General features: G+C 43.5%; 1 protein-coding gene across 2 annotated transcripts; it reads right to left on the bottom strand.

Annotated features, from left to right (window-relative positions):
- On the bottom strand, positions 1-22,336 carry LOC101121661 (kynurenine/alpha-aminoadipate aminotransferase, mitochondrial). 2 transcript variants are annotated; one of them, XM_012129529.5, is made up of 13 exons: positions 22,089-22,336; positions 21,362-21,530; positions 19,919-20,051; positions 16,748-16,822; positions 14,518-14,727; positions 13,395-13,460; positions 12,277-12,359; positions 11,782-11,878; positions 10,490-10,551; positions 10,158-10,222; positions 6,113-6,219; positions 1,975-2,076; positions 1-1,038 (listed from the first exon to the last, which is right to left on the bottom strand). In XM_012129529.5, exons 1-13 carry the CDS (start codon positions 22,153-22,155, stop codon positions 997-999), a joined length of 1,278 nt encoding a protein of 425 aa, XP_011984919.3. In that variant the 5' UTR covers positions 22,156-22,336; the 3' UTR covers positions 1-996. The 2 variants fall into 2 exon arrangements, with proteins under 2 accessions (XP_011984919.3, XP_011984925.3); XM_012129535.4 differs by lacking the exon at positions 22,089-22,336 and adding an exon at positions 19,502-19,616 and having other exon boundaries at positions 21,362-21,477.
- Between the last annotated feature and the right edge of the window lie 915 nt (positions 22,337-23,251).

Here is a 23,251-nt window from a genome sequence, read left to right as displayed (position 1 = left end):
TGCAGTGAGACAGGCAGTGGCTTTTACTTTATCCTTTACATTTCCAGGATTATCTGAAAGATTACATGAGCATATTTTTAATAATCAGATGGGAAAACAAAGATAGTAAAAGATGAGAAAGAAAATCATTAAAAAGTATATCCTGAGTACCTCAAAGATATGTAGTAGCTTGGAATCACATAACTGGTAAGAATGTGTTTTTGAAGGTGTGTAGAATTATAAAATACAATGTAGAATGTTTTTCAAAGTCCTCAGTCTCTCCTCAGAATAAATAGGAACATCTTCAGGTATGTTTAGTTTTGGAATTTCATGTTATAGAGATTTTTATATTATATAATGTCTGTGATACTCTTACTGAAAATTATGCATAATGGTCAAATGCTAACAACTTTTGCAGTAAGCTTTCACTGAGTGAGTGAGTGCTCAGTCATGTCAGACTCTTTGTGACCCCACGGACTGTAACCCGCAAGGCTTCTCTGTCCATGGGATTTCCCAGTAAGAATACTGGAGTGGGTTACCATTTCCTACTCCAGGGGATCTTCCCAACCCAGGGATTGAACCTGAGTCTCCTGAATTGGTGGGCAGATTCTTTTACTACTGCTCCAGGTGGAAGCTTTCATAACATTTCCTTAAAAAGAGATAAAGTTCACATTATATGCCATTTTTAACTTATTGGCTTATAAATAATTTACTATTAAATGTCAGTTTCAAAGAAGATTTATGGGAAATTATAAAGTGAATACAGACTTCTTTACAATAAAATCCAGGATAAAATTAACTGTGTGGGTTGAATATTTATCAAAAGCTATGGATGAATTATATTTTGGAGGTCTGATGGGTTCAAGGGCACTTTGAAAGCTGTGTAGTTAAATTACTGCAGGCATGACCTGTTTAGTGAAACCTTATCTGTAAATCTAGCACCAATGATTGTTTTTTCTTGCTGAAATACAGAAATAATTTATCTGAAATCCATGAGTGCTATGAAGTTTGATTTCTTCATAAAGATTCTTTTATAAGTTGGGCCAGTCTCTGAAAGGCCTAAAATAGAACAGAGAGAAGAATTAAGAAAGTTAGGATGCCATTTAGGAAAAGTCTGTCATAACTTAAAAAATTCAAACAAAGAGAGTTCATCCTTAGGTTGAGATCAGACAATGGAAGGTCAGGCTTAACCTCAGCTCTATCTGAGTCAGACGCCATCATCTCCACTCATATATGAAGATGGAAGCATATCAGAGTCCCAGGAATTTTTAAAAATTCTTATTCCCTCAAGGTCACCTTTTTCTGTCACAGCACAAATTGGTTTTTGTGTATACTCGCTCACTTGCATATGCCTTCTGTATGGTTTCAATTGTCCAACTCTATTCACTATAACTTATGAAAAGCATATTTAATAATGTGAGAAAGCAAGTAAATCAAGAACACACCCAGAGGCACCCCATCTCCAGGGATAAGTATATACTCTTCTCACAGTTACTGGATCTCAGCATATGGCTCTTCTGTGAGTTCCCGACGCATCAGTCAGTGCCTAGGAGCTTGCTTTCTGTTATCTTGGTTGAAGATGGACTTTTTGATTAATCAATTAATTAACTCTAATCATTAATATTATTTTATTTGACCTTTGCTGAATTTTTCCTTCAGAGATAGAGGGTGATGACTTAATGAATTTGTACTTTTGGCTCATGTTAATTCCATGAAGGAATGAAAGAGTTTCTCTTTGTAACATGTCGATAATCTGCAAACAATGTTTGAGTAAGTCTGAAAACTTCATGAAGACAATAAAAATTCAACTGCAACTTGCTCTCAATCATTCTTCCAGAGAAGTTTGGCAGTTTCTTTGAATGGTAACTTATGACTTTCCAATTATTCTCGCTTTTCAGAAAACAAGGAAGACAGCAAATAATGTTGTAACTCACAAAATGAACACAAAAAATAAACTGATATCTAGTGTTTCTCTAAGGAGAAAATGGTACTCACCAAGTCCATCTGTTCTGGAGAAGCTGAAGAGAAGGATGCTCTGAAGTAGGGGCAAGGAGCTGAACTATCAAGGTAGAAACCACATCCCGGAAGCATGAATATCTGAGGGAGTTTATGGAAAATGGGTAATATTCCATTAAAGGGACAATAAAAATAGAGGAAAATTTAACCTGAGTAGGGGAAGACTTTTTAAGTTTAAAAGCAATTGAAGAAATCACAAGAGAAAAATCAATTTATAGAAAAATTCTGCATGCCTTACAATAAACAAAACTAAAAGCATAGAAACTGGAAAAGTGCATAAATATTTAATGTAACTAGAAAAGTGAAATAAGTCCAAACCTCTTTTTAAGGTATCAAATTTGGAGGTGACCTTTAAGCTGGGACTTGAGAGATAAGTAGGTGTTGGTCAAGCAAAAGTAAGGGAAGACTCCTTCAAGGAGAAGATATAGAGTGTGGAGGGCCTGAGTGGAGAGAAAACTGATCCCTCAAGGAGGTGGTAACACTTAATGCATAGAGTGATGGAATAAAAACGTCAAGTAATTGTGCCCAAATGGTGGGACACCTGCTCTACTTGGTGACCTCTGGCTGACAGCTCACTGCCCTAAAGCACATGTCCGCTGCTTCCTGGCCATGAAAACACGGTTCCCAGCCTCTTTCTGGATGCCTGCGGCTGAGTGCTGGAATCCCAGCCAGGAGAGGGGATGTCTAGGTGCTCCTTCTCAGCCTGGCCCCTGAACATCTCCCTGGGTGACCCACCATGGCCTCTGCAGTGTGCAGTCATCATGGATCTGTGTGTTGGAAAATGCAGAGCGAGGTGGCGGCATGAACCCAGGTCTCTGACTCATGGCAGGAGCAGAGGAGCCTGCAGACCATGTCTTTGAAAATTGTTCCCGAGTAAGAAATAAAATCTTTGAGATGGTTGCCTAGTACAATCATGACATTCAAAGTTTTAAGTAACTGCTTGTTGTTACATGGTGTAAATGTGGGACCTCTGTGCTGAAGTTAGATGAGGTGGGAATGAAATGATCTGGGGCATTCTGGGCAGAAGATTTCAAGGCAGAGGATGAGTTTTGTGTCAGGATTAACGTGCTAACTTGCTTCAGTTGTGTCTGACTGTGTGACACTATGGACAGTAGCCCACCAGGCTCCTCTGTCCATGGGATTCTCCAGGCAAGAGTACTGGAGTGGATTGTCATGCCCTCCTCCAGGAGATCTTTCCGACCCAGGGATCACACCCGTGTCTCCTGCAGGTTCTTTACGACTAGTGCCTCCTGGGAAGCATCTAGAATGAAAACCATAATTTCTCTCAATATTGTGGGACTCTTGACACGTGCCAGAAGCAAATTTCTGTAGAGAAGGAGGAAGTGGTAGTAATTTCCTTCCAACATGGTCAAAATCTAGACTAAGAGAGTGGTGAAAAGGTGGTGATTATTTAGAAAAGTTAAAGGTACATGCAACAGGGAATATGGAATAAATGAAGGGGCCTGAAAAAACTATCATAAAATATGAAGTCTGTATCCTTAGTTCCTAGCTCAGGGATACACACACATAGCCATTCATCAAATGTTCCAGATGATTATGGCATTGAAAAGAAAGCAAACAAAATGTTACAAAATTGACTTATACTAAAATGAGTCATGTAAGTATTTATTAAGCATTTACTGTGTGCTGCCATTAGCATTAAAAAATTCATAAAGCATGAGCCCTGCGCTCAAGTACAGCAGTTAAAGAAGGTGAGTGCCTTTCCCAGGGGAGTGGATTTGGTCTCAGGTCCAGTCAGCCAGTTCCCAGCTCTGACCTCTAGACTGCCTCTTCTCTTATGCTCTAGCATGGGAGTTGGCCACTATCAACAGTCTGTTCTTTTGTACGCACTGCTTCAAAAAAGAGGTATACTAGAGACAGATCCGGGTGTTCAGAAAAGAGTGACAAAAACCATGAAGGAATTAATTAATAGAGAAAGGATAATTTATTTGGTAAATTAGAAAGCCAGATGAAAAAAGTTTAGATTTCTCAGTGTAATCAATGTCTCTGAATGAAAGAGGATGTATATCTAAGTATGCTTATGATTTAAGTATGCTGCTGCTGCTGCTAAGTCGCTTCAGTCGTGTCCGACTCTGTGTGACCCCACAGTTGGCAGCCCATCAGGCTCCCCCGTCCCTGGGATTCTCCAGGCAAGCACCCTGGAGTGGGTTGCCATTTCCTTCTCCAACGCATGAAAGTGAAAAGTGAAAGTGAAGTCGCTCAGTCGTGTCCGACTCTTAGCAACCTCATGGACTGCAGCCTACCAGGCTCCTCCATCCATGGGATTTTCCAGGCAAGAGTACTGGAGTGGGCTGCCATTGCCTTCTCCGATGATTTAAGTATAAAAGGAGAGAAAAACCCAGAAGAAACCCTTGCAGGACAAGTTTAAGTTAAAAAAGCAGGATGTAAACTTTTTTGTGTAATTTTAATCATTTAAAACAATTGCATAGCTATATTAAAAAACTGATTAAAAAATGCAGATCACCCACAAATGCATGAGACGATGCTCAACATCACTAATCATCAGAGAAATGCAAAGTAAAACCACAATGAGATATCACCTCACACCTATCAGAATGGCTACAAACAAAAAGAACACAAATAACAAGTGTTGGCAAGGATGTGGAGAAAAGAGAACTCTCATGTACTGTTGGTGGAAAAGTAAACTGGTGCAGCCACTATGGAAAACAACATTGAGGTTCCTCAAAAAATTAAAAATAGAGCTACCATATGATTCAGCAATTCCAATCCAATCATATACCTGGAAAAATAGAAAATTCAAATTCAAAAAGATACATGCACCCCAATATTATTTATAATATTCAAGATAAAGGAAAACCTAAGTGTTCATCAAACATGAAGGAATAAAGAAGATGTGGTACACATATACACGGAACTCAGCCAGAAGAAAACGAGGTCCTGCCATCTGTGACAACAAGAATGGACTTGGAGGGTATCATGCCTAGTGAAATGATTCAGAAGAAAAGGAATGCCATGTTAGCACTTATATGCAGAATAAATACAACAGAAAGAAACAGACCCATACCTACAGAGAACAAACTCGTGGTTACTGTTGGGAAGAGAGAAGCAGGCAGGGGCAATATAGAAGTAGAGGAACAAGATGTGCAAACTACTGTGTATAAAATAAATAAGATACAGGGATATATTATACAGGCTAGGGAATATAGCCAATCTTTTATAATAACTTTAAATGAAGTCTAACCTTCAAAATTTTGAATCAGTATGGTGTACACCTGAAACTGTAATATTGTAAATCAACTATACTTAAAAAAATAGTTTCATAGCCAAAACACTAGGTATATACAAACTCTTCAGGAAAATATATCACAAATGGTAATAAAATCTGGGTGGTAAAACTATGGGATATTTAAAATTTTTCATTATGCTTTAATGAATTATGATGCTACAGTGAATATGCTTTACTTTCATAGTCAGGAAAAAAATGTACTTTAAATATTATAATGGCCAATACTTAGCATTTACAATGTTCCAAGCATTAGTTTAAGTGTTTTCTCCGTGTTGATGCCTGTCATCATCATAGCAACTCTAAGAGGGAGAGAGTCCTGTTATCTGCATTTTCCAATGAGACTTGGTGAGGCCACCTCACCCAGCACCACATATCAGGGCAGGGCTGGAGCTGGGGTTCACTCCTAAGGACTGTGGCTCCAGAGGCTGTGCTCTTAGCCACCAGGCTAACCAGTAGCTGAGCTGAATGACTGTATTTCTCCTAGTTCAGACCAGGAGACTAATTCTGCAACCCCAAATCTATCATGATCTCAGGACTTCCCTGGGGGTCCTGAGCTCAGACTCTGCACTCCTAACGGACAGGCTCTGGGTTCGATCTCTGGTTGGGGAACGAGATTGCACATACCACAGTGACGTTTTTATGCTGAAACTAAGACAGGTACAGCCAAGTAAATAAGTAAATATTAAAAAAACAGCCTCCCCCCATCTATTATGATCTTAATAATAAGATATTGTAACTGATACACAAAATCATCCTTGAGTTGGTAGGCAGCAATAAACATCTCTCGCTGTTTTTGTTAAGATATTACCTTGCAGAAAAAGTACAGCTTCCCCCCACTCCCTGTTTTACCTCTTTCTTGAAGGCTTTTTCTTCAATCAATTTTCTTACATCATGAATGCCCTTGATTTTAACCCACAGAAACATTCCTGCAGTAGGAACATGCCATTCTGCCAAACCTACAAAGAGAAGAAGAGAAGAAATATTTCCTAAGGCCATTGTTGATGATGTCAACTATATTGCTTAAATGATGTACTGCAGCAACTGTTAGCTAGTATTTCCAGAAAAGTTCCCTCGGAGATAGCATTTTTTTAAAAAACATAGTTTTATGAGTCCTGAAAATGAGTGTTGCAGTTTTATTTCAAAAAGCAAGGGGAACGTTTGAAAGGGAGAGAGGAGACTCATGTATATTTAAGATTTTAGTGGGTCTCAGGGCCATTCAGGAACTCCAGTGTCATGCTCACCTCCCTTCCTTAGAGCTTCCCCTAAGACACGCTTTCAATTTTAGGAGAGGATTCTTCAACTCTTTCTAGAGTCTTCTAGTGTTTCAACAAATCCTATCATTTATATAGCTGTTCAGAAGTCCAGTGAAGTTTTTTTTTTTTTTTTTAAATCAGAATGTACTAATAAGTAAGAAGTATGGGCTTCCCAGGTAGCTCAGTGATAAAGAATCCATCTGCCAATGCAGGAGATGCAAATTCGATTTCTTGGTTTGGGAAGATCCCCTAGAGAAGGAAATAGCAAGCCATGCCAGTATTCTTGCCTGGGAAATCCCTTGTCCATGGGGTACCAAAGAGTTGAACATGACTTAGCAACTCAGCATGTATACACAATTAAGAAGTACTTAAAATTCAGGAATTCCAGGTATATTTGTAGGCTTTGTTTCATTGAATATAAGCATAGAGAAACCAAGAAGGAACAAGAGTTACTTTGATTTTAGTCATTACTCTTTAGGAAAAAAAACAAAACAAAACAAAATATGGATGAGGATTAAAACCTTTTTTCCCACACACTAGAAGTGATACAATAGTACTCTTATCAAAAAGATAAGACTTCATAGGGAAGCAGATATGATAGGAACAAGGAATTGATACTTTGTACTTACTATTATTCTTGCCAAAGGCATTTTCAGTGGTATAATTAAAGTCATGCAATTCATTTTACTTTCTTCGTTAATAGACAAGTAAATCTAAACTATTCTGAAATCAGATTAGTGATAGAAACTATTAGATAAATGAAGTTAATAGTTACAAGGCAAATCATCTGTAATGAGAAATCCACCTTAGATTGCATTTAGTTTGTACTTGGATGGAGGAGCCTGGAAGGCTGCAGTCCATGGGGTCGTGAAGAGTCGGACACGACTGAGCGACTTCACTTTCACTTCTCACTTTCATGCATTGGAGAAGGAACTGGCAACCCACTCCAGTGTTCTTGCCTGGAGAATCCCAGGGATGGGGGAGCCTGGTGGGCTGCCGTCCATGGGGTCGCACAGAGTTGGACACGACTGAAGTGACTTAGCAGCAGCAGCAGCAGCAGCAGCAGCAGAAGCATAGTACTATTTTGTCTTTACAGAGTCAGGTTAGAAAAGGGATATATTGCTTATGTCACAATTCCTCTTCTATTTGGAGCAACATTTTGAAAACCTTTCAATACAGATGTTGGCTTTAAGTAGGTTATTGCTGGTTGATTGTTAGCCTAATTGATCTTTTTTTCTTAAAATCATAGATCCTTTGCTGAAGTCAGGTATAGACTTCATATATAGACATATGTAGAGTTGTGTTAGGGTTTGTGCTATTGTTCAGTCACTCAGTTGTGTCTGACTCTTTGTGACTCCATGGACTGCAGCAAGCAGGGTTTTCTGTCCTTCGCTATCTTTCGGAATTTGCTCAGACTCGTGTCCATTGAGTAGATGATGCCATCCAACCATCTCATCCTCTGTCATGCCCTTTTCCTCCTGCCTTCAATCTTTCCCAGCATCAGGGCCTTTTCCATTGAGTCAGTTCTTCGCATCAGGTGGCCAAAGTATTGGAGTTTCAGCTTCAGAATCAGTCCTTCCAGTGAATATTCAGGACTGATTTCCTTTAGGATGGACTGGTTGGATCTCTTTGCAGTCCAAGGGACTCTAAAGAGTCTTCTCCAACACCACAGTTCAAAAGCATCAGTTCTTCAGCACTCAGATTTCTTTATGGTGCCATACACGACTACTGGAGAAACCATTCAATTCAGTCGATCAGTTGTGTTCAACTCTTTGCGACCCCATGAATCGTAGCACACCAGGCCTCCCTGTCCATCACCAGCTTCCGGAGTTTACCCAAACTCATGTCCATTGAGTTGGTGATGCCATCCAGCCATCTCGTCCTCTGTCGTCCCCTTCTCCTCCTGCTCCCAATCCCTCCCAGCATCAGGGTCTTTTCCAATGAGTCAACTCTTTGCATGAGGTAGCCAAAGTATTGGAGTTTCAGCCTCAGCATCAGTCCTTCCAATGAATATTCAGGACTGATTGATCTCCTTTAGGATGGACTGGTTGGATCTCCTTGCAGTCCAGGGGACTCTCAAGAGTCTTCTCCAACACCACAGTTCAAAAGCATCAATTCTTTCGTGCTCCGCTTTCTTCACAGTCCAACTCTCACATCCATACATGTCCACTGAAAAAACCATAGCCTTGACTAGACTGACCTTTGTTGGCAAAGTAATGTCTCTGCTTTTCAATATGCTGTCTAGGTGGGTCGTAACTTTCCTTCCAAGGAGTAAGTGTCTTTTAATTTCATGGCTGCAATCACCATCTGCAGTGATTTGAGAGCCCCCCAAAATAAAGTCTGACACTGTTTCTACTGTTTCCCCATCTATTTCCCATGAAGTGATGGGACCGGATGCCATAATCTTCATTTTCTGAATGTTGAGCTTTAAGCCAACTTTTTCACTCTCCTCTTTCACTTTCATCAAGAGGCTTTTGAGTTCCTCTTCACTTTCTGCCATAAGAGTGGTGTTATCTGCATATCTGAGGTTATTGAGATTTCTCCTGGCAATCTTGATTCCAGCTTGTGCTTCCTCCAGTCCAATGTTTCTCATGATGTACTCTGCATATAAATTAAATAAGCAGGGTGACAATATACAGCCTTGATGTACTCCTTTTCCTATTTGGAACCAGTCTGTTGTTCCAGGTCCAGTTCTAACTGTTGCTTCCTGACCTGCATACAGATTTCTCAGGAGGCAGGTCAGGTGGTCTGGTATTCCCATCTCTTTCAGAATTTTCCGTAGTTTATTGTGATCCACAGTCAAAGGCTTTGGCATAGTCAATAAAGCAGAAATAGATGTTTTTCTGGAACTCTCTTGCTTCTTCAATGATCCAGGAGATGTTGGTAATCTGATCTCTGGTTCCTCTGCCTTTTCTAAATTCAGCTTGAACATCTGGAATTTCCTGGTTCACGTACTGTTGAAGCCTAGCTTGAAGGATTTTGAGCATTACCTTGTTATCATGTGAAATGAGCAAAATTGTGTGGTAGTTTTAACATCCTGTGGCATTGCCATTCTTTGGAACTGGAATTAAAACTGACCTTTTCTAGTCCTGTGGTCACTGCTGAGTCTTCCACATTTGCTGGCATATTGAGTGCAGCACTTTCACAGCATCATCTTTTAGGATTTGAAATAGCTTAGGTGGAATTCCATCACCACCACTAGCTTTGTTCCTAGTGATGCTTCCTAAGGTCCACCTGACTTCACACTGCAGGATCTAGGCCAGTGACCACACCATAGTGGTTATCCAGGTCACTACAACCTTTTTTGTAAAGTTCTTCTGTTTATTCATTCCACCTCTTCCCAATTCTTCTGCTTCTGTTAGGTTCTTACCATTTCTGTCCTTTATTGTGCCCATCTTTGCATGAAATGTTCCTTTGGTATCTCTAATTTTCTTGACGAGATCTCTAGTCTTTGCCATTCTATTGTTTTCCTTTATTTCGTTGTGCTATTACTACTAGGAGTATTCATAGGGTAATATTTTCTTGTCAAGAATACTCCTGGACCCTGTTTCCTTCCCCAGGGTTATTAACATACTCTGTGGTATCACTCACTCATAGAAGGACTGCTGCTCATCCCAGGACAGGATGTGCGCCCCACTCACCACTTAACCACTTGTCTGCTGCTGCCAGTAATGCATCCCTCTGTTCCCGGTAGAAATCGATAACCCTAGAGGAAGAAAACAATGAAAAATAAGTGTTTGCTACACTGATTGCAGAAACCGAAAGGCTCTGTGGTGCCAGTCTATAAGAATCTATTTTATATCTTGATGAAGATGTTGAATTCTTGATGAGGGAATAGACCGTATTTCTTTGACCCATCCAGTGGTAAACTTTCTAATTTGTGGTTTTCCCATTATTTTGGAATAATTAAAAAATGAAAATTAATAGAGTGAAGTCCACTTCTCTGTAAGTATGGAAACCTCAAGCACATTACCTGTCTACATGAGCCAGGAAGCCCTCTTCTCCCCATTGGTATAGAAGGTGTGACACCAGGAGCTGAAAAGCATGAGACAGTAACAAGGTTCACTCTCTAAATGTGCTTTTGCCAGAAATGAAAGCAAATCACTCTTGACTATTTGCAAACCATCCTAAATAAGAGGCACCAAGCTGCACCAAGCTTTTTAGAGTCAAGCTTTATTATAACAATGTTGATTAACAACAGTGACAATAATAACATTATCGCACAACAATATTAAAAATAACAAATGTTTATCAGGTTCTCACTATGTGTCAGAAACTGCTGTACCATGTGAATATATTAATATTTCAGATTAGTTGGCCTTTGTAATACCCTTATTAGGCAGGTCATTGTCTCCACTCTACTGAGGAAGAGACTGAAGCACGAGGTGAGCTTTCCTGAGGTCACAGCTCATCAGAGAGCCTGGACTCAAGTCAGACTGTCCAGTCCCAGATCTACCCAATAAATGCTGCCCTAGATGGCCTAAGTATAAACACATACAGTTGATGCATAAAGTTATATAATATTTCCAGAGATTTTTTAAAATCCAGAATAGATGTTCTAAATGTTATAAATGGACAGTGAAATCTGATTGATAACAGATACAGAAAATATGGAAAAAGTCCCCAAGGTGATAAAACATGCGGGCATCTGCACTTTGTGGAATATATAATATCAAACAAATGTCCATTTTACATAAACTACCCTTTTGGCTTTCATAGGTAGCAGTTCTATCCTTAAGGTTTGATTTTCAAGGTTGCCTTAGGGAGGGGTCCAATCATTTCTCAAAGCTTATGATGAAATTTATACAGTCTCCAAAAATAATTTTACTATCTTTTAATTAAAATACATTCCAGCTGGTGTCTATAGGGAGGTTAGCACATGGGCAGTGAAGGCAGACACTTGGCCACTAGCAGGTTTGGAAGCCTTGCTCTTAGACTCCAGGACAATGGAGCTAACTGTGTGTTACTTCACCAAACCCTTTCCATCCTGTTGAGTCTAACACTGTTTTTATGGGATTCCTGGGCTAGATGCCAGGACACAAGATGAATAAGATCTCTGACTCTCAAGGGGCTTCGTCTATACTTGAAACAGCATCAGGTCCATTCAAATCTCTTCTGCCTTTTAGAGCAAATATGTGCTGTTTAGCTAGTCCATCTGGAGCTAGAGATGCAGTCAGTGATATCTCTCTTAGTGACTCTATTTGCCAACATCTATTTCTTTTATGATCTGATTCAAAAAATTCATATTTCATAAACTGTCATTACCTGAGCAAAAGTGCTGGTTTGCATTGTTGAAACTTGTATGTGTAAAACAATTCTCTCAATCAAGGGCTTTGGACCAGTTATAAACCCTATTCTCAACCTGCTCAAAATGAAAAGGCACATTACCAATCATGCATTATTAATTAATACCATGTTACTTATTTCATGACAGTTAACACCTTCTAGTAAAACTTCTTCTTATTTAAACTTAATTGTACACTTAAAATAGAATGAATATTTGACAAGGTATTTTTAAATTCTTCTGTACATGACCCAAACCTGACCAGTTCCCTTATAAGTATAGCTTAAAGGTCAAGGATCTTTGACCAGTGGGGATGGATTGGGAGAAAGTCTGGTAGTAACAGTAATAATCAAGCAGATGTGTTAGGGTGAGTGTATGCAAACATCTTGAGTGAGAAGCACTGTCTGCACTAAAGATGCTGACAGGCAGCCCCTGTCACCTTTATCTGCAGCCTGAAGGCAGAGCCAGGGCCTTACCCCGAGGACAGGACTTTGGAAAAAGAGTCAGCTCGGATGACACGCCCATCCACGTCCATGGAGAGAAATGTCGGTGCCCAGGGCTTGAAATGGAAGGTAAATACAATATTTATATCTGTTAAGAGTCTGTATCCTTACTTTGTGCAGAGTGGGGAAACTTCACATAGGACCTCCTTGTCCCAAGGCTTGAGGTCCAGGAGGAACAGTTTTTTAGGAAGGATTCCAGGAAAACTAGTTTGGAAAAGACCACAAGGAAGAGGGTCATCAGCATGCAGGGCTGTTTAGAAAGGGGATGCTGACCCTTAGAAAAACTAGAAGCCCTGAAAAAGTATAAATGAAGATGAGCCATGTTTTCAGCGTGCAATGCTGAACCTTCCACGTTTATTTCAAAGTAAATGCCCACAGGGAAGGGGGTGGTTGTGTTTAGGGTGGGTGGCAGGCAGACATGACAGTCAGGCAAATAGATAAAAAGTCAAGAGTTGTGTTTCTTTGCAGTAGGTTTGTAGTGGGGACTGAATCCGTGTGTCTGTTCTCTGCAGCCCTGAGAGCATTTCTAGTGTTAGATTTTGAGGAACTGGGCGTTGGCGTCTGTGCCGTTACTGTTGTCTCCTAGGGAACAATGCTCGGGGACAGGGGTGCACGTGGACACTGGGGAAGGATCTGGAAGTCCTTTATTGTGCAGGTGCATTCCCGTCCCTACGCGACAGGGATGGCAGGCAGGGAGCATGATGCTAGGAATGCCCTCCTCTGCTCACAGGACATCACTGACAGCACAGCCCTCCGCCTTCTCTCTGACCACGGCTCCCAAGTCCCGCAGCCCATCAGCCTCCCCTCAGAGACTGAGGCTGACACCCCAGGAGGCACCCACTGCACATCCCTGGTACCATGTCTGTGGAACTACGGTCAGGATGTGGAGTCAAGACGACACTCACCTTCACTCACGTGTTCCTTCGTGTGCCTGACACAGAGAGCCAGCCACTATTCTAAAAGTAGGGAATTTCTGGAAGAAGCAGTTAACACCACAGAAGAAAATATTTAGCAGCCAGGCTAATATTCAATCAAGTGCATTGACAACACCTCATCTTCTAATTGTGGGCTGAGCTGACACCGTCGCTTACCTTGTTGAACTGCATAAAATAGTAAGGATCATCTTCTATGATGAGGAAATCATATTTTCTTGCGAGCTACAACACGTTAAATAAAGTAAGAGTGAAGTTAAAGGTAAGAACTGTCTAAGAGGAAAAGTACTTGAAATCACTCACAGCTCTTTGTACTCATTCACTCACTCACTCATCCATCCCAGCAGCTGCTGAGTCCCCGCTGTCCTAGGAGGGGGAACCAGCCCCAAACGTTCTGTCCCCACAGAACTTTCATTCTGGTGGTAAAGACAGAACCTAAGCTCCTAGATAGTGACCAGAGGAGGAGTAGGTGGAGGTTCTGAGGGCCCGGCAGATGGTTGAGGAGGCTGATGTTTGAGAGAGAGAGAGAGGGAAGCTGCAGGAGAGCTCAGGCTGACTGGAAGCCTCAGTTGTGCAGATGCTGGGGGAGATGTTTAGACTGAGAGCAGGGAGCCATGTCCCTGGAGTCAGAAAATACTTGCCATGTTTTAGGGACAGAAGTTTCTAGAAGGCATGGCTGTTTAAGGACAGAGGGAAGGATGTGAGAGCCCCCAGTTTGGGAGCAGAGGCCCAGGTCCTGTCAGTGTGTGGAAGTGAAGGACTTTTATCTTTATTTGCTGTGTGTGGTTGGGAAGGGGCTGGAGGAGGGGCTGTCGATCCACACTTGAGTAGGAAGGGTTTCAGTGACTGGTGGTGGGGCCGGCGCTGGGGCCGGGCTGTGTGTGGGGAGGAGCTTCACGAAGGAGTCCCAGGGTCAGGGTGGGAGGGTGGCTGAGGAGATGGTGGGTTTGGGTAATGTTGGTGGGGCCACGGGATGGATTGGAGGTGGCAGATGAGGGGCAGACGGAAAAAAGGGAGTAAGAGGTGAATGTAACATCACGCCCAGAAAAGCATCTCTTTCCGTGAAAATATCAATTAAAGGGAAACGACTATATCATAGTCAACCAGACTGTAGTAATTTCTTGTGTTTAAATTTGTGGCGACCCTGGCATAGATGGCTTCTTTTTATTAAAAATCATCTTCCTTGAGAGCAAGAGGCTAATAAGAGAAGGAACTTAAGAGCACTCTTCTAGAGTCAGAAGGAATCAAGAGCACAAGTATGTAACACCTTCTGTGAAAATACCTCATAGATTTCCCTTTTGCGCTCAGCTGTTAATGAGTTCCCAGCAGGGTTGTTGCCATTTGGGACAGTGTAAAGAAATTTGGGGCTGTTTTTCTCAGGGTCCTTTGAATCTTCCGGCTCCCATCTGGAGAGTGTTTCTCTGAGGGAGTCTGGGATAATCCCGTGCTCATCACTGGAAACATTAATCATGTTGCAGCCCAGGGGTTGCAGCTGTCAAGTACAGAGAGGAAACCAAGTCTGAGATGGAGACATGACTATAAAACATCAGCGCCAAGGGTTCTTACACTAAGGAGAATGCTACCATTTACACCCTTAAACACAAGCCTGCCCTCAGCTCTATGCCCACGCTGCATTATCTTCACAAGTATGATTAGAACTGGTTCATAAAATAGGTGTTTATTAGGGAATGATTTTGAGAGGAAATCAACTTAGAAAGCACCTGTGATGCTAATACATAAGAAGTTATAAGCAGAGGTGATACTCAAAATATTGGACAAGCGGTGTAGCATGGGAGCAACAGACACAGAGCAGGGTGGAATGGGGTCCTGGAGACCCCTGCCATGCCAGCATTAACTCTGCACTGTATGGGGTTCAGGGTGGTCTCAGGAGAGGAGTCGGTGGGGGGGCAGGGTGGTGCTGGGCACCAAGGAGCATCTGGGCCTTGGCTCCTCAAGGAGTGTGCAAGTATTTCTATATTGTACTGATTGCAGAGGCTGAAGTTGATAGTAGTGGCCTTGTTCATGAACATAGTTTTATAGAAGTCTTGCACACGGATCTTCAGCCTACTCCCTCAGAGCCTGGCACAGATCTGTTTGGGCATGTGACAGTGCGGGTGCATCCAGCTATTTACGTAGATGCAAGTTTTATCTGTATAGTTTAGGAGAGTAATTAATAATTAATCTCCAATCATGAAGCAAAGGGAATTATTTTATTTTAGTTTTTAAAGTGTGGTAAAATATGTATTACTAAAACCTGTGCCATTCTAAAGTGTGTGATTCAGTGGCAATAACTGTGTTTGCAACGTGTGCATCTCGTGACACTATCAATTCCAGGATCATTTCATCACTCTAAACAGAAACCCTGTACCCAGTAAGCAACAACTCCCCATCCCCCTCCCCAGTCCTTGGTCACCTCTAATCAACTTCTGGTCTCTATGAATTTGCTTGTTTTATATATTTTGAATAAGGGGAAATCATACAATATTTGTTCTTTTTTGTCTGGCTGCTTTCTCTGAGCGCCTGCAGTGATGGGCCTGCCTTATTCCTCAGAGAGTGGGTAAGACTGATAGTTAGAAAGTTGTTACACTGAGTTGAAATTGCTTCCCTGTAGTTTCCACACTTTGGTTCCTGTTCTGTAAACCTAAGGACACACACAGACAAATCTAACTCCTCTGTGACACGGCTAACTTTTAAGTAGTTGAGGACAATCCTCATGTCCCAGTGGATCTCCTCTTTCTGCAGGAAAGAGCATGGTTCCTAAAAGCATTCAATGGATGGTCTAATTTCTAATTCTTTGTGACTGTGGGTTGCTTCTCTGACTGTGTTCACATCAACCCAAAGTATTGTGCCCCAGACAGTGCTGAGTTCTGACCAGGGCCCAGCAGAGCAGGTGATCCACCTCCTTATTCTGGGTCTAGAGTCCCATAATTAACACTAGATATGAAAGTCCTGGACTTCCCTGGTGGCTCAGATGGTAAAGCATCTGTCTATGATGCGGGAGACCCGGGTTCGATCCCTGGGTTGGGAAGATCCCTTGGAGAAGGAAATGGCAATCCACTCCAGTACTACTGCCTGGAAAATCCCACGGACAGAGGAGCCTGGTAGGCTACAGTCCGTGGGGTCGCTGAGCAACGTCACGTTCACGTTCATGAAAGTTCTGGTCATACTGATAGGTTTAGTTATATTTCATTGACACATGATTTGTCTTAGACATGTGGTAATATAGACAGTAAAGAAAAATGTCTTTGTAAATTAAGAGGCATTTCAAATGAAATATTAAGAACACTGGACAGGATTTTGCACAACTGAATTTTAGCACCTCCACACTTAGATTTTGTAAAAAGTAATGTATATATCAGAAGTTATGGTTAGCATATTTTGCTTCTATTAAAACTTCTCCTCTTCACAAAGATGCTATTGTATTTTTCAGTGGGCAGATAATTCTAAAGGTGCAGTGCTTTCTCCTTATTTACTATAAAAAAGAGTTGCCTTTTGTAAGAATGCGTACTCACAGCATGAATTGTTCCTGAATAAACAGGTTCATTTACAAGGATATTATCTCCAGGATTAACGATCATTTCAAACACCTAACAAGAGAGGCACAGGTTAGCTTGGAGAGTGAGATTTCCAGTCGTAGAACCCACCCCAACTTTTTTTTGAGCTCACTAGGGTTCCAGAGTAGGAGCTGGCCAAGTTTTCCGTAAATGCCAGATGGGGCGTGTTCTGTGGGCCCCGGTATCTGTGTTGCCACCACTCATCTCTGCCTCTGTGGTGAGAGCGCAGCCATAGACAGCATGTAAGCTGAGTTCCAGTAAAGCTCTACTTACAGGATCAGACAAGGGATGACTCTCTTTGGCTCTCAAGCCATAGTTTGCCAACCTCTCTTCTATACTGAAAAATAACAGAACTGATTTGGATCCTAAACACTTTCATGCCTTTGAAAAATTTTGTCTCTGTTATAAGCCAGGCCTGTGTAATGTATGGAGAGAAAGTGAAGATTGTATGGGATGGTTTTACCCTCATGAACATGCCAGAGCACTGAGCTAGACACTGCTCAGATAAACATGCATGTAAGATCCGTGATAAGCACTGCTGTGTGGATGCCAGTGTTCTGGCGCTCATTGTAGGAGCACCTGGGCACTCAGCAGACTTGGGGTATCAGGGAAGGCTTCTTTGAGGAGGTGAAGCGTTGGGGAAGAGGTGACGATAGGTACACATTTGAGAAACTGAAGGAATCCTGTGGCTTGAGGTGGAGTGTGAAGAGGAGAGTGGAGGGAGGTCAGAAGGAAGTGGGCAGAGAGCATCCCTTGGAGGCCTTTGGACAAGCGAGCCAGGGAGAGTTTGAAGTAGAGGGCGGGACGCAGGAGTCATGAGATCAGACAGGCATTTGAGAAGGTCGTTCTGGCCGCAAAATCAAAGTATCAGAGAGGAGTGAGAATTCAGGTAGAGTCTGGGAAGATTTTAGGCTCATTTGGAGGTTTTTGCTGCAGTCCCAGGGAAAGGCAAGGGTGGTCTGGACGGGGTGGTGGTGGTGGAGCTGAAGAGAGCTGAGGGGCTTGAGGAAACCAGAAGCAGGGACGTAAGTGTGGGCTGAGGGGAAGTGGAGAAGGAGCGGTAAGGAGGGGCCTCTGGACTTCTGGCTGTGCAGTAAGGAGGGGATGGGAGGCGCGCCCTTCACCGGGAAACGCCCCAGTGCTGTCTGTCTCTGAGGGAGAGCAGCTGAGTGTGTTTTGGTGTGAGGTGCCACTGAAACAGCCTGCGGTGAGGCCAGTGGGGGCGGTGGACACGCGGGTGTGGAGGGCGCCTGGCGACGGAGGCGTGGGCAGGGGCACCTGGCGTGATGCCCAGGGGAGGTGTGTGTGGGAAGGGAAGAGGTCTGAGGCCCAGTCTTGCGGGGCTCCTGTGAACCATGGACACTGCAGGGTCGGCAGGGCAAGGATGGGGGAGTTTCCAGAAAGGACGGTTTCAGCAAGGGCTCAGGAGACGTGGAGGTCAAGGGAGACCAGGCCTGCAAATCAGAGTAGATCTTGAGGACGCTGTGATGCCTCTGGACAGCAGCAGAGCCAGACAGAGATTTTCCCTGCCTGAATCAGAGGGGACCATTCCAACTAATCTCACGCAAGGCACAGAACCATCCTTTCCTTCCCTGTGATGTTTCATCATCCCCAGGTCAAGCCTCTCCTCCGTGTCATTTTAACAACCTAGAGCTCTTGAGAAACATCATGGCCAGTATCCATTGAGACAGAAGATCTGACTTTTCTTTCCCGATTTGGCCTAGGATATTCCATTTACTATTCCTTATGAGCTTTAGGCATTTTATGACAAACACAGTCCTCCTCTGACAAGTTAGTTGATTTACATTTTACAGGCCCTCCTAGGACCAAGCAAATCCACGTATAGTCCATGGATCAGATGAAAACCTGATGACCAACATTTCCTGTGTTGGCAAGGGGACATGACAAAGTCCAATATCATAAATGAGGAGTGAGTGCTGTTTAGTATTTGGGATTTGTGCACCTAAAATAATATATACTCTGGAGGGCAAAGTGGAAGAAATGTTAAACCAGATTCCCAGGAGGCCTCTGTAGCTGCATGGCTGCAAGCCGGTGAGCTACTGATGCTTTTGGCCACACGTGCTGTCTTCCTCTTTGATAGGACCAATGTTGAGACAGACAAAGAAGAAACTTTCCAGCATCTTTTGTAGGGGAAAAAAAGGCTTATGCTGTACCTTTCTAGAAAAGGTATTTCACTGAAAAGAACTTTTTTCCTACTGGTCTGGGGCATCACAAATATTTCTCTTCAAAAAAAAAAAAAAACCACCTCAAACAGCAGCTTATCCTTGTCTTTGTCCTAATTAAGTCATAAAATAGGGAGGAAGTTTTAAAGTGTTATTGCTTCAATACATTATTCTGTAATAATAATTGAATTAAAATTCATTAAAAGTGACCAGATTATAGGTTTCACATTTACATAAGAGGAACAAGAAAACTACTCTGGTTTAATATAAACAAGAGTCATACTTTAAGCTAGATGTGCAGACTAATACAGAATCTCCTTATCCAAGACTAATTATTCAAGAAAAAGATATATGAAACTGAGAACTGTATACGCAGTCTCTTTATCAGAGGAACCCCCAGTGGTGGTTACCTCAGTGGACTTCCTGGAATCCAGGGGAGGGGCAGGGAGAGAGATAGACAAACAGAGAGAGAGAGACAGAGAGAGAAGACACTAACCCAGAGGAGAGGTCAGCCACAGACCAGACGTACCCTTAGATCTGGAGAAGCACAGCCATGAGGGAGACAAGAGGCAGCTGGTACAGACGATGACAGCAGCAGACACACAAAGGGATGAGGCCTCAGCTCAGGAGGGTCAGGACACACCCTTGAGGAATTAAAAAGTCATATGGACATAACCACGGCCTAACTCAACGTGGCCTGAATCTCTGAGCCACATGAAACTGATCCGTGCTCACTAAGCTGCAGGGAATCTTGTCCCAAGGACTCAGAGCTCTGGGCTCTCTGTTTAAGAGAAATCAGGTTGGTGAATGTCTTCAAGTTCTACTTATGATTCTAGTGAAGACTTGGTATCCCACAAAACATGCTGCTCTGTGGTCAAGGGAGAGATGGCTGTGTGGGTGCACACGTTGGATTCTTGCCGTGGGTGCCCTTCCCCTCCAGTCTTACCTTGCAGAGACCTTCTTGACTGCCACATGTGACACACATGTCCATCTGTCCTTGGCTGGGTGCATAATGGATGGTGGGCGGATTATGCAATTTTACTTGTAACTGTTTTAGCCAGGATAACAACTCTGGGATTCTAAAGCATAAATGCATTTAAAAATCGACAGTAGTGAAAATCAGAATAGTAGTAGACAGCAACTAAATGGTGACTTCATACCAGGCACTTTCTATATTTAATTTAAAAATCTTTGAATGCCTTTCACTGATATTACTATCTTTACTTAAAATACAAGGCAACAATCTTACAGAGTAAGAAATTAATCAGCTGTTTGTTAAATTAGTTGAGACTTGAATCTAAAGCTTCCTTATTCCAAAGCCTATAGTTTTCCTTTTCCGTTAGCGCATTCACTATGTTACTGACTTTTTGTTTTCCTTTGGGAGATTTTGTAGGATACCTGAAGTTCAGGTTCACTAAGGCCTTTGCATCATGGAAAGAAAAGCCTCTATGTATTAGTTGCTCAGTCGTGTCCTACTCTTTCCAACACCATGAACTGTAGCTTGCCAGGCTTTTCTGTCCATGGGATTATGCTTGCAAGAATACTGGAGTGGGTTATCATTTTTTTCTGCAGGGGATCTTCCCAACCCCAGGATTGAACCTGCATCTCTTATGTCTCCTGCATTGGCAGGCGTGTCCAGGCATACGTTACATACAATTGTTATGTACCTAACATGAATTATTCTTCCATCACAAAGGAATGGACTAATAAAATATAACTAATAGACACTCTGTAAGTTACCCTTCATCAGTGGAAAAAGACCAGCTAAGGAAAGCCTTAGACTATTTGTTCCATTTGACTTTATGAAATTAAATACATCTGAACTGTAGGCAACACATTTCCATAGCTGCCTGGTTAGCATGGAAACATAATCATTAAAACTTTTTCTCAGGACCTAAATGTCTGCTTCCTGTGTCATCCTCTCCTCCTTTCCCCTATCCTGTTTTTTTACCTATCTATTTTCACTCTGTATTTTTTCCAGTCTGAGCACAAATCGTACCTACTTCCAAAATCTTCTCCCTCTCCTAGTCATATAAGGTTGAGAATCAGTCACTAGGGATCTTAAGCAGTGGGAAACACTGCTGCTCTTAATTACTCTTTGAAAACTCTTCCCCAAACCTTCCTAAATGCTGATATTCAGTTTAAAAAGACACAAGATGCTTTATCAGCTGGCTGTAAAATATTGCTTATGAAAATGAACCAACTACGTTAAATTATCTACTGATCAGATTGAGGGCAGGAGGAGAGCCGGGCGGCAGAGCAGAAGGTGGTTCCATAGTATCGCCCACTCAGTAACTGGGAGATAGTGAAGGACAGGGAAGCCAGGCAAGCTACGGTCCACGGGGTCACAGAGTCGACACAAGTTAGCGGCTGAACTACGGATCAGTACCCAGCACTCTGACAATACTGCAGCGCTCTCTTCATCATCTGTTCATTAAATTGGATGGGTTTTCCATTTTCTATGGTGACGACCGCAGTCTTGAAAGGGAACATGCTGGGGTTTGGTGCCCCGGTTGCCAAGGAGATGACAGATTTCGGTGCATTGCTCAATATTTCAGCTACAAGAAACATGGAAGAGAAGAAGGAACACTTTCAGTGAAGACTTTCATAAACAGAGATGGTCAGTATGTTGCATTAAAGTCAATAAAACTTGACAGTGTAATAATGTCTAGTGATAGAATGCTAGTCTGAAAGAAACATAGACCTCACTAGTGGAGGAACTGAGGAATCCACACGTGCCACTGAGGAGGCGGACTGATCACCCAGACAAGCAGAGGCCACAGTGACAGAAAACCCTCCTCCGCTCGGCCCCTCCCGGCCTGCCAGGCTCCCTGCACGCCCTTCTGTCCTGTGTACCCGCCCTCCCCGCTCTGCACGCGCCTGCAGGCTGTGCTGAACCCTGGCTCCTGTGCCAGAAGAGCCCCCTGGCCTCTAACTGAGACATGCCCACCGCGGCCTGGCCTCTCTCTGTTGCTGATTTACTGCCCTTGGGCCTATTCCGGCCTGATTTCTGCGCCAAGTCTGCGCAGAGCCAGGTTCACCCAGGCTGGAGGCGCTTGGCGGGCACCCCACCCCCACTTCCAGCCCCATGGGACAGGGGCACAGCTCGGACTCACTCATGACTCGGATACTAGAAGGCTTTCTGGCCGCGCTCGTGGCGGTGATGAACCGGGCGTAATTCATTCTCCTTCTCGGACTGGAGGTTTTCCTCAGTCCGGGCGCCTAACCCTCGCCCGAGAAAGGCACTTCCTCTGGGTACTGGTTTCTGGCGTGCAGGGCCAGAGTCCCGGCTGCAGGCTGCGCTCGGGCCTGGTCAGGACTCGGCTGGCGGGTGGCGGGCCTGGCCAAGTCCACTCACAGGGTCACGACGCGTGCCCCCTCCCTCCCCGCGTGACCCGGTCTGGAGCCAATGGCCACCACTCCCAGCCGGTTTCTCGCCCCGAGACCACGCCTCCACCCCCGTAGCGGCTGCGCGCCGCGCCTCGGGTCTGGTCTCCGCCTCCAACCGGTGAGGAGCCCCGGCGTCCCTGTGGGTGCAAGTCAACCCCACCCCTGGCCACGCCTCTAGACGGGTCCTCGCCTCCAGCCCCGCCCCCGCCCGAGGACACGCCTCCGCTCCGGCCCCGCCCTGGCGGCCCGCCCCTCCAATCCGAGGCCCGGCCATACCCTCTAGCTTGGTCCTGTGTCCTGGGGCAGGCAGCATGGGGAGCTGGCGCCCCGCATTAGCAGCTTGAATCGGGACCTGGAGTCACTCCTGGAGCAGGATAGCCGGGGCGATAAGATGGAGATGTTATGTGACTAGAGATTCAGGACTCCCCCCTCACATTTAATTAGTGTGATTCCCTTAGATACTTAATACAAACTTAAACATCTTCCCTTCGTCAGTAGGAACCTGTTTGGTGAAAGGTGTTTGGTGTTCTGGGCCAAGGAGAACATTAGCCTTTGCAGCCATATTCTTGTACAGGTCTGTGCTTCTTATAGTATTGATTACATACAGAATTTTATTTTTTAAAGTATGGAAATAATCCCCACCCACATTCCCAATCAATGGTAACAAAACTAAGGGAGCCAAAACTAAAGAGCTTTCTCTTCGTAAGATGCAGGCTCTGAACTTTCATCAGTTTCTGCTGAATTTTCCACTCGGCTGCAGCAGTGGGACAGGTGAGAGTTGAGGGTGCTGTTTCACTGTGAGGTGGTGACGATTGAGTTCAGGGAGACAGGCAGAGAAGTGACCCATCAGAGCAGATACTGGAATGCAGGGGACCTGAGGCTGTGCTTG

The sequence above is a fragment of the Ovis aries genome, chromosome 2 (assembly GCF_016772045.2).
Source record: "Ovis aries strain OAR_USU_Benz2616 breed Rambouillet chromosome 2, ARS-UI_Ramb_v3.0, whole genome shotgun sequence".
Taxonomy (NCBI): domain Eukaryota; kingdom Metazoa; phylum Chordata; class Mammalia; order Artiodactyla; family Bovidae; genus Ovis; species Ovis aries.
The sequence above is the reverse complement of the archived record's forward strand: the minus strand, read 5'-3'. Positions and strand labels throughout refer to the sequence as shown.